General features: G+C 35.9%; 2 protein-coding genes across 2 annotated transcripts in view; both read left to right on the top strand.

Moving 5' to 3' along the window:
* The window catches only part of LOC135081888 (uncharacterized), a 63,639-nt gene that overhangs the window by 17,630 nt on the left and 33,876 nt on the right, over positions 1 to 12,133 (top strand). The window lies entirely within an intron of this gene.
* On the top strand, positions 1,081 to 2,517 carry LOC135081768 (PIN2/TERF1-interacting telomerase inhibitor 1). Its single transcript, XM_063976559.1, has 2 exons — positions 1,081 to 1,442; positions 1,659 to 2,517. Exons 1-2 carry the CDS (start codon positions 1,163 to 1,165, stop codon positions 2,489 to 2,491), a joined length of 1,113 nt encoding a protein of 370 aa, XP_063832629.1. The 5' UTR covers positions 1,081 to 1,162; the 3' UTR covers positions 2,492 to 2,517.

Genomic DNA, 12,133 nt, shown 5'->3' on the forward strand with positions numbered 1-12,133 from the left:
AGCATGCACCTGGCCGATTGGAATCAGAAATGAGCCTTCTCAATTTAAGTCCGGACTTCGGACTTTTAATATCCCATCATGAAACAACATCGATTTAACCAACGTCTTTGCGTTCTTGCAAGTCTTTCTTTTACCTGATACACCTATCCCAAAACAAAAAATAATTAAGATGTTAGGTACCTACTACTTTACCCTCAACACAAAATACCACGCTATGCAAAATATCAGTAGGTTAAACTCCTAAAATAATAAGATCCGGAAAACAAAGCACGGACCCAAGTTCCCAGAACATGGCATGGAAAAAATCGAGCCATCACGCGCAATCCAAATCGTGATGTAATAGGCGTATCGCATGCTCTGGAACGGTTTGGATGTTTAAACAAAGCGATTAACGTTTTACGACCAATAAGTTTCTCTTGTCGTTATTATTTATACAATCACGAAATTATACAAAAAATATAAAATCGAATTATTGTACTTTCAAGTGAAAAATCATGTTTTAGACATGAAAGGGTTCACATTATGTGGTTTGTTTGTAGTTGTTAATTTGTAATTAAAATAACAACTACTTTATACTCAACGTAATGGGTATCTCGTAAACACCAAAATTAGTGTATTTTTTTCATTAAAATATTGCTAATACAACAAATCAATCAGTTGTTACAATAACATTAAAATATTAAAATTAAAATAAAGTTAATCAAATTAGGGCTGATTTTTCAATCCTCGGATAACTTTTAACTGAAGAATAAAATTTTGGCACAATGACAGTTTTAGTATGGGAAATATGTCAAAATGACAAGGTTATTCTTCAGTTAAAAGTTATCTGACGATTGAAAAATCAGCCCTTAGAAAACTTCTTTGTAAAAACTTATGCCGCGCCCGCGCTTCACTTCCACAGGCTAACAAGGCTAAAGGATAAATAAAACTATGCATACAGACAGTAAAAAGTCAATGATCATGCATGCGTAGAACGAAACGTGCAAATCGTACTGCCAACATAAGAATGTTAGACATGAACCAATCGCGATACGCCGCCACAGAAACAACTTCATGTCGGTTATTTTTAGGCAGTTGTCGTCTTGTCTGTCAATTCTGTCATTTGTCGTCCATCTTGATAGTGTTCACGTGTGCGATGTGTTGTTGAATAAATTAATAAATCATGGCTATGTTAGCGGGGCCTCGTCGAAAACAAAAAGTGATTAATTTGCGCGCTAAAAATAATGCTTGGAGCAATGACAGCAGCAAGTTTGGGCAGCGTATGTTGGAGAAAATGGGGTGGTCTTCGGGCAAGGGGTTAGGTGCTAAAGAAAATGGTATTGTTGAGCACGTCGTGGCTAGATATAAGAATGATGACAGAGGATTGGGCTACGAAGATAAGAACGACCAGTGGACAAAGCATGAGGACGATTTTAATGCTTTATTGGCAAACTTATCTAATGGTGAGTTAACCTCAATCTTGAAACAATTTGTTGTAGATAATCAGTTTAAACTGCGTAATTTGTGTAAAGATTTGTATAACCAGTCATAAAATTTGTGTGTAAATTTGTAACTGTTAATTATTATTTTGTCTAGCTTTGGCCATTAAAGTTTTAAACTTTACAGTATACAATCACAATATCATCTGTTATTATAGCCTAATGTTTTTTGTATTCCAGCGGACAGTAACGAGGAGAAACTTCACAGTGGTGTTTCTTTGGAGGTCAAATCGAAGAAAAGCAAAGCTCGTGTACATTATCACAAGTTCACACGCGGCAAAGACTTAACTCGCTACAGCGAAAAGGACCTGGCCAACATATTTGGGAAGAAAAGTCTTAAAGAAGAGGATAAGACAAATGAATCTGTTGAGGCGCAAGAGGATGTAAATACTACAGAACAAGTTTTTACTGAAAAAGGCAGCATGGTAGACTACTTCAAAAGTAAATTGGCTAATTTTAAATCCAAAAGCAAGTTGTTGGATTATGAGGCTCAACCTGAAGATGACCACTCTGATTTTGCATTTAAAGGATTTTCTACGAACCCTGATGAATGTGAAAGTAATGACACTCATCAAGGATTTGGTTTCTCATTTTATAACTCGTCCCAAACTAAAAGTGATAAAGAGAATGGAAGTGCAGATCAAATTGAAAATGTAGAAGAAACAACAATTAAAAAGAAGAAGAAAAAGAGGAAAAATAAGGACCTTGGAGAGGAAGAAAATATTGACCCTCCTTGTGTGGAAAATAAGTTCTCCGGTTGTGATCAGACCGAGGACTGTGAAACTGAAACATTAAGTAAAAAAAGTAAAAAGAAAAATAAGAATACAGAAGAAATAGCCCACCATGATTTACCTGAAAAGCCTAAAAAGAAGAAATCTAAAAAGAAGGACAGCGATGGTGACTGTGATAAACAAAATTCGCCTGTATCAGAAATCATCCCCGAAATTACTGAACAAGATGATTATGTGCCTAAAAAGAAGAAGAAGCGAAAAAATAAAGATTTACATAGTTGATTAAATAATTTTACTTCACAAAATAATCTTGTTTTTTTTCTAATTACCTAAATAGGAAAAACTAATTGTCCTCTTATGATCGAAAGGCTCATACACCCATTTTAGAAACCAGTTTCTGAGCAATGATCTGAAGTTGGCGGGCGTGGATGCTTCGCGCTTGTCGAATGAGGTTGATCAAGGTCAACCTCTAGTGTTGTTCAATCACGCTCTCGATTTTATCGACTTGATAGTTATTTATTCGCTGTTTTTCCACATCTTTTTGGTTTCTTCTGTTTACTATTGGACTTAATTTTTTTATTTTTGTCCAAAGGTAAATTCTAATTCTAAAAAAAAACTGAGGTTGAAATAATCTAAAAATAAGCCACAGATCGTGTGTGTGAAACAATAATAGGTAACGTGGTTTTTTAACTGTAATTTTTATACAACTAATCTGTAAATGCTATACTAATTAATCGGATTTTTTTAAATGAAAGTTAATTATAACAACGAGAGGTGAATGTTGAAACTTGTAATCACCAATAAAATTCTGTTAATTATAATCAGTATCGTCAAATACATTTCGATTAACTATAGTATGATATGAATATCGAGTGACTGTAAAAGTCGATTGCACGATTGTTGTTGTACCATCACTACAACTGTCAAAGTTGTCAAACCAGCGGACGTCAAAACGAAATGGCGTGTTTGTGGATACGATCTACTTTACTGTAAAATATCTTAATATTCCTGTAGTTTTGTATCAAAATAATGATAATTCAGGAAGAAATCAAAGTGCCTGCCAACGCAGTTCATTTATCTTTCGAAACAAACAAATGCACAGTTGTAAAACACCACGTGCGCCAGCTTGATCAACCTCAAAGTGAAATAATTTCGAGACACCCGATTATGGGTTTCTCTGACTATGATAATATGAAAAATGAGACTAAAAATAGCAGGAAAAGGTGCAACAAGTCGCGAAGTTCCAGTTCGGATATTAAAAATAGTGCCGAAGAGACCCAAATAAGCCCAGAAGACTTGGAAGAGTTACGTTCAGTTTATAAGAAATGCAAAGCTGTTATGAAGAAAATTGAAACGAAATACGGTCACTTATTAAATCTTGATGAATCAAAACCTAAACGTCAAAAGGATCATTCAGAATCTGAGAATGTTGAAGAAAAAAGTACTTGTGAGTGTAGCACCAATAAAAAGATAATATTTGACGATGACGGCAAAGAAATACCTGCAGAGACTGATTTGGAAAACCACATCTGCCCTAAAAAGTTAAAAAGACAATATTGTCATGTTGAACCGCAGAATAATTTACAAGTGGAGTATGATACAACTGATTTAACATTACCCGAGGATTTACAAAGTTTGATTAAGATTTTATGTAATCCAGATATAGAAATAACTTACAGAAACAAGGTGATTCATAAAATGAAAATGATGAGGCAACAATATGTGGATGAGATCAGATTTGAAAAACATTCACTGATAGAAAAAATGAAGTCAAATCCGGACGAAATGTTAGATTTTAAGGGTGCGAATCTAAAAAGCCTTGCTGGTTATAAGTGACAAAAAATGTATAAAATTTACACTGTTCTGATAAATGTTATTTACTATTTGATGATTACAAATAAAAGATAATGTTTATTGAATTGATGACATTTTTATTAATTCTAGTTTATACGAACTTCTGTTGTCCTAAATATAAATGGGAATATGTATATTACCAGCAACAAGTAGGTAGGAAAATAGTTAACTATTCAGCACATAATTTTAGCTATGAGTAAAAATAATAGGTTTTGTTCATGTTTATCTCTGTTACTCAGTTTATAAAAAATACTATCTACCTACCTACTTTTAAAAACTAATACTTATCTAAATTTTTTTTCCAAAAAGTTCATTAATAGTTATGATGTGTACTTTTTAATTTTTAATGTAACATCATCCCAGCAATCCTAGTAATGTTGTTTTAAACAAGTGAAACTTAGGGATTAATTTCTACCACAAGTCCTTGTTTGACGTCTTAATCATTATAACTTGTAGGCAGGTATGGGTTACCTGCAGTAAAATAAACATTTTTAAATTCAATAAACTTCAATAGGCGTTGTGTCGCATCCTAATGGGATAATATGAATTCTATTAGCTGAATGTTTTGTTTGAACTAATTTGAACCTTTTTTGCTAGAACTAAGGTTCATGTTCTGTCAAGTGGAAAGATCTGGTGTGGTTCAAATAGAATGTCCATTGTCTGTAAGTGACACCGAACTGCGTGCGTGCAACGTTCCCGCGTGCCGCAGGAATGTGTCGCTTATCAGTTGGCGATAAAAGCCATCTGGTTTCTGTCTCGTGGCCGTATTGATGTTTAGCTCGCTGTATACATCCAGAATAATGATGTGGCCGCATATTTCGTACTGTGAACTCGTCAGCTTTGTGAAATCGCTGGAATTTGAGTTGGTATTTGCTGGTAGATGACTACATTGTCAATATTCAATACGTAGCCTGATCCGCGCAGCGACTAGTACTTATAATCGCAATGATGCGAGGCATTATGACCACGTTCGAAAGTGGATCTTCTGATATTGACATTAGGATTGAAACTGATGTAATATTGGCTTCACGGTTCTTGTCTGACATCATGCATGGCATTCCATACAGGGGGCAAAAAACTTGATGCGATTAGGTAAGTACCTGCGGCCGCCTATTTATCCATCGATGTCTCTTAGAGGTAAAAAGTAGGGGCAATATATCCTAGGAGTATGCTCGTAGCCATCTACATGGTAGCTTATCTATGTATCTGCTAAATCGTTGGCATAAAGTTATTAGACGTAATAACTAGAAATCACGCCCCAATGGAGTAGTGGAGCAGTGTCTTAAGCGGGCCCAAGGTTCGATTCCTGGTCGAGTCAGTTTAAAAATATTTTAAAATAAAATAGTTCACATCTGCAGGGTTCTAAGATACAATTAGATGATAATTATTCGACGAAGACAAAAAGATGCCAATACTAAGTAACTAAATTTTTTCTTGATGATTTTAATCCACGAGTTCCACAACATCATTAGATAAGTAACATAACATGCAGTGTTAGGGCAATACGGATTACTTACTTACCGACCCTGATAAAAACATGAAGCCTTTTAGAACCTTCTAATCCGACCCTCCGAGGTTAGTTTACTTTTCCCTTGCAATGCACTTTACTGCGTGTATTAGCATAGAGATTCTAAAGCTGTTAATACAGTGACATAGATTTTATTAATACCAAGAACTTAATTACAGAAAATTTAGATAGGATAATAGTTTAATGCTTTTTAAAACATTCCGTAAGATTAAAATAACTTCCATCTATGAGTAGGTACTTTTCTTACAAGGTTTCAGACTGTACTGTACCAGTTACGCAGATTACGATACGAGTATTATCCTGTGACACGCAATTTTATTGCATAATATGTACTTGCTTAACTAAACTACCCTTCAGATATTTGGTTGTGTTGAACGGCATCGGTAATCGAACCTGCGACCTTGTCGGATGTTGAACTCCTTAACTATTGCGCTATCTTCGTGTCTGTCTCTATTTTAATTTAATTAAATTTTGGCGCTATAATGTTAAATGTAGGTTTAGGTAGGTACGCCACCTTTATTTGGTCGATGGATATTCAATCTTACTTAAAAATAGTTATGAATTTCGTTAAACTACCTACACACTTAATTACAACTAACATCTACTGTTTGTTCGATCTGAAATGGCATTGCTTAGTTTAATATAACAAGCATTGAGGGCGTTGCTAATTAAATCCCGTAGGAGCAAAGTAACCAGATCACGGTAGCTAATTTGCTTACTCCTCACATGTTTGGTCGATACTTTCATTGGATCGGTTACTCGGCACGCCACCGCTAACTTCTCAGTAAACAAACGTACATTTGCATAGCAGTGCTTACCGTGCCATACTTCTACAACGACGTTTAAACGGACGCGGTGAGAACCCACCGTACGCCTTAGAAATTAACACGTCTTTAGGTAATTTCAATTCGGTGGGATATACCTAGAGCCTCCGAATTTCGAATTTTAAATAAGCTCATCATAAGACGTGGGACTGGCTGCTTGGGCGGACGCCTTCGTCAGTCGTTTAAACATAAATTAAAAAGTTTACTCTGCGATCGAAAAAAAAAGGTTCTAGTAATCTAGTTCTACTTTGTGTCTTCTTTGCTGTGTAGTGATCAACATGATTGTGTATCGTGTGTGTAAAACGTAAAAGTGGCTACGAATTGCAAATTAGTGCCGGTGATTAATTAGCAATTGATTATGCTCGATTAATTTGATTGGCATGTGTGACGAATCAATCATGAAACTGGATAACTTTGGATTTGAGAAGCTGCAGGTTGGTCTTGTCCTTCTTTTGTTAATTTTCATTTGTTTTCTTTGCACCGTATAAAAGTTAATTTAAACAAAAAAGTTTCAAAACTAACAAAATTGGCGGGAAGCTCTGTAGATTATGTCTGTATGATTTTAGATTTATTTATTGCCTGCCTGTTCCAGACAGGGAAATAATGATAGTTGCAAAGGAAATTAATTTGATATAATTTTCTTAATCAAACTAAACTGATATTGGAAGTTGGAACGTAAGTAGGTTCTTTTAATTAAGTTACTAACTTTATCTGAAATCTTGTAGGTAAAAGCAGGCCTGGCTCACTCCGCGCGGTACATCCGATAATTACCTACAGCGAAGCGCCCCGCCGCACGGTGGTCCCGATTTAATAAAACATGGACATTGATGCTAGAAGCACGAATTTTTTTTTGACGGTTACTGCTATGATAACTAATAAGGCAAAAAAATATTACAATCCTACGACGTCTATTTCGTAGTAAAAAAAAATATATAGATATTTTTTGTATGGAAGAAATTACGTTTCTGTAAATTTTTCGAAATTCTTAAACGATGTCAAAATGCCGATCACACATGTTATAAAACAAGTGATTCTGAGTATTTCATGCGAAGATACTTGTCACTTATCTCTGCGTACTTTTGAGTTATCGAGGGTTGAAAAATCGTTTTTTTTATATTAATTATTTCCACGAAAAATTGCCAAAATTACAATATGGTGTATAAGGGACACCTTTGATGACACATAACAACGACTCGCACTCGCGCGCGCTCGTATGCATCAGCTTTTAATAAAATTAAATTAAAAATTAAGGGAAATACTTAATACAACGTTGTATGTATAGGTCCGCTGGCCGTCAAAAAGTAGCTTATACGAGAGGTTTCCCAATTTACAATATGTCCATCATTGATAACTCACACAAATATCGTCTCTCTCTGAAGGATAACAAGTTTTTTTTGTTTCCAGAAGCTTTTGATAGGATGGAAGCTCATAAATACTCTCTGAAGTGAGAATGAATCTCAAATTGCGATATTGCCATTTTGACAAATTACATGATGTAACTAGCGCTAACGTTTATCTTCAGGTAGACACAGTTTTAAGTTACAAGATTGTCTACTATTTCACACTGTTTTTCGTTTTGGAACAGTTCTTTGATTATAGGTAGTCGCTAATTTCGTTTTGTTAGACTCTTTCAGTTTAGCACATAAAGCGTAAACTAATTCCTCCTCAGAATGATCTAAAAGTGTTAGAGAGCGCCTCTTTTTCTTCAGAAGAAGAATTTTGCATAAATCTTCAAAAGGTTTTTTATTTATACCAGAAGGCGATGGTTGCACATCTACTTCCGCAGTCTGATCAACTGGAGCGTCTTCCTCGGTGTTAACGTTGTCTATGCGTTGTGTTAACTCGGTAAAAACATTTTTTAAATCTATATTTTTACATTTCGGCCAGACCATTTCAGACTAAAATGACGAACGTATTGGCATTGAATTGTCTTCCGAAGATTTGAGTAATTATCAAATCATTAAGTCGTAATTTTACAAGAAATATATCAAAGAAGATATGGTCTGCTTCCAGCAGAGCCCAAAAGACATTTTTGCACCAGAATTCGCATTGGCTAGACTCTGAAATTGTCTGGCCGAATTGTAATATAGATTTAAACAATGTTTTTTACCGAGTTAACACAACGCATAGATAACGTTAATACTGAGGAAGACGCTCCAGTTGATGAGACTGCGAAAGTAGATGTGCAACCATCGACTTTTAGTATAAATAAAAAACCTTTTGAAGATTTATGCAAAATTCTTCTTCTGCAGAAGAAGAGGCGCTCTCTGATCCCCTTACTAATAAAACTTACACGCTCGTTGAACAGTGTTTTAAAGTGACGTTTAGTATGGAAATGTCATTTTAAAACAGTGTTCAACAACTGTGTAACTTTTTATTAGTAAGGGGGTAACACTTTTAGATCATTCTGGGGAGGAATTAGTTTACGCTTTATGTGCTAAACTGAAAGAGTCTAACAAAACGAAATTAGCGACTACCTATAATCAAAGAACTGTTCCAAAACGAAAAACAGTGTGAAATAGTAGACAATCTTTTAACTTAAAACTGTGTCTACCTGAAGATAAACGTTAGCGCTAGTTACATCATGTAATTTGTCAAAATGGCAATATCGCAATTTGAGATTCATTCTCGCTTCAGAGAGTATTTATGGGATTCCATCCTATCAAGAGCTTCTGGAAACAAAAAAAACTTGTTATCCTTCAGAGAGAGACGATATTTGTGTGAGTTATCAATGATGGACATATTGTAAATTGGGCAACCTCTCGTATAAGCTACTTTTTGACGGCCAGCGGACCTATACATACAACGTTGTATTAAGAATTTCCCTTAATTTTTTTTTATTTTAGTAAAAGTTGATGCATACGAGCGCGCGCGAGTGCGAGTCGTTGTTATGTGTCATCAAAAGTGTCCCTTATACACCATATTGTAATTCTGGCAATTTTTCGTGGAAATATTTAATATAAAAAAATCGATATTTCAACCCTCGATAACTCAAAAGTACGCAGAGATAAGTGACAAGTATCTTCGCATGAAATACTCAGAATCACTTGTTTTATAACATGTGTAATCGGCATCTTGACATCGTTAAAGAATTTCGAAAAATTGACAGAAACGTAATTTCTTCCATACAAAAAATATGTATATATTTTTTTTTACTACGAAATAGACGTCGTAGGATTGTAATATTTTTTTGCCTTATTAGTTATCATAGCAGTAACCATCAAAAAAATTTTCGTGCCTCTAGCATCAATGTCCATGTTTTATTAAATCGGGACCACTGTGCGCCGGCGGGTATTATATCAGTCGAGTGTCACGCGCGCGCTCGTCAGGACGCTGGCGTGCGTTGTAGTATGATTATAATTCTATGATCGAAGTATTATTTAAAAATGGACATAAAGAGAAAGAAATATTGTGCGGCGTTCGGGTGTTTAAATTCGAAAAGTAATCTACCGGATTCATCTTTTTTTTCGCTTCCCAAAGATGCTGAAAGGTATGTTGGCCAAGTGGGTAATCAATAATTACTAGGATAGTATAGGAACCTAACCTACTATGACTACTGCTCAGAATGCGTCACTGCTGGACAAAGGCCTCTCCCAAGGTTTTCCATAATGAATGCATACTTACCTACATACGTACCTCATTACAAATAAGTAGTTTAATATTTTTTCACTAGACAACAACCCTAACAGCGTAAGAAAAGTTCAGAGGCACGCGATAGAAAGAGACAAAACTTGTAGGTGAATAAAATTGTAGGTACGTAGTGCTGTGCGAGCTGAATTCCACTGTATCGCGTCGTAGCAAGACTCGCATTTATTTAAATCGTCTTGCGGAGTAATCCTTCTGTACCTGTACTATTACTTATTCTGTGGTAAAAGTAAGTGGCACTAAAGTAAAGTTATTAACTGCTATCCAGTAATTGAGTAGAAAATTCTTAATTAGCTACCTCACAAACGGTTTCATTTCAAAACCAATTTATTCATTCATCGTTATATGAATATGCAGAAAATTCAGCAAACTAGAGAAAGTTAATAAGATGACTATTAGATAATATTAATTATTATTAATGGGGAAAAACATTTGATCACAAATCCAACACAATATAGGGTTATGTAAGTAATTACTAGGAAGAGGCTTATCAAGCTTTTTTTACCTGACTACGCCAGAAGGAGGGTTAATAGAGCTTGTTAAAGTATTCTGAACTGATTACTAAACAAAATAACAAAATCACGGCTTTATATTGAAAGAAGTCTTTAAACATCGGCGCCATAACAAGGTATCTGCTTTAATCAAGACGATTCCCTATGATTTAATTGCATAATAATGCATTTATAATTTCGCGTGGGCGTATGGGATTCGGTAACGTGCCTCCGCTGTGCTTCGACCTCTTGCCCAATAGCAGTTGAATAATCACACTAAATATAGGCAAAAGGTTTTATTTTGAAATCGAAAATGACCTATAAAAGTACCATGGGCCAACAGCATCGAATTATCAAGTTTTTCTTTCCAAAACTTGCTTTTCATCGGTTTTTCTTGCCATTGACTTAGAAAAATACCTAATGGAAAGTGTTAGTTGTTTAAATAAACCACACTTCAGCATTCTAAACTGCATTTACTTGTCAAATCGTTTAGAATGTGTTTTAAATAACCCATGAACATTTTCCCATCGAGAGAGACGTGCCTAGAGTTTTTAACGTACAGCTCCGTATCTGTGAGGCGATTCTGTGCAAGTTCGTTCGTTCGTTTCAGCCAAATGACGTCCACTGCTGGACAAAGGCCTCCCCCAAGGTTTTCCACAATGAACGGTCCTGCACTGCCCGCATCCAGGCTCTTCCCGCGACCTTTACCAGATCGTCGGTCCACCTAGTAGGAGGCCTGCCACGCTACGTCTTCCAGCCCGTGGTCGCCACTCGAGAACTTTCCTGCCCCAACGGCCATCGTCTCTACGAGCTATGTGCCCCGCCCACTGCCACTTGATTTTAGCAATTCTGCGAGCTATGTCGGTTACTTTGGTTCTCCTGCGGATCTCCTCATTTCTGATTCGATCACGCAGGGAGACTCCGAGCATAGCCCGCTCCATCGCCCTTTGGGTGACCTTGAGCCTTCTTATGAGGCCCATAGTAAGCGACCACGTCTCAGATCCGTATACCATCACTGGCAACACGCATTGGTCAAATACTTTCGACTTGAGACACTGCGGTATTTCGGACGTGAGTATATGGCGAAGCTTCCCGAACGCTGCCCATCCGAGTTGGATTCGACGATTGACCTCTTTCTGTGCAAGTATTGTATTGTAAATAGATCGTCTCGAAATACATAGCTAAATATTTTAAAAGTTTGTCTTTCCTTGAGTGAGAATTAAGTGTCACATCCTGAGAAGGTATTCTAACGGCAGGCACATCATATAAATTGGCATAGAGAGACATGGGTGTAGAACGTTTAGACACCCAAAAGTAGATAAAATATCAAAACCTTTAAATGAATTGGATTTTATAGGTAGGTACTTTAATGTCCCTTATTTTTCTAAAGAGGATGATCTCTAGTTATGATTTCACGAGTACTTATTGCCCTTAAGTTACCAATTTTTACCGCAAAAAAGTTAACATCTTATTGAACCATTTTTAACTTCGTGGTTGGTCCATGAGATTTATGTCAAATAATTAAACTTGTAATGGCTCTAGCAAGTTTTTAATTTTTGTCGGCAAAATCATATAAGAAGAT

This window comes from Ostrinia nubilalis, chromosome 20 (genome assembly GCF_963855985.1).
Source record: "Ostrinia nubilalis chromosome 20, ilOstNubi1.1, whole genome shotgun sequence".
NCBI lineage: Eukaryota > Metazoa > Arthropoda > Insecta > Lepidoptera > Crambidae > Ostrinia > Ostrinia nubilalis.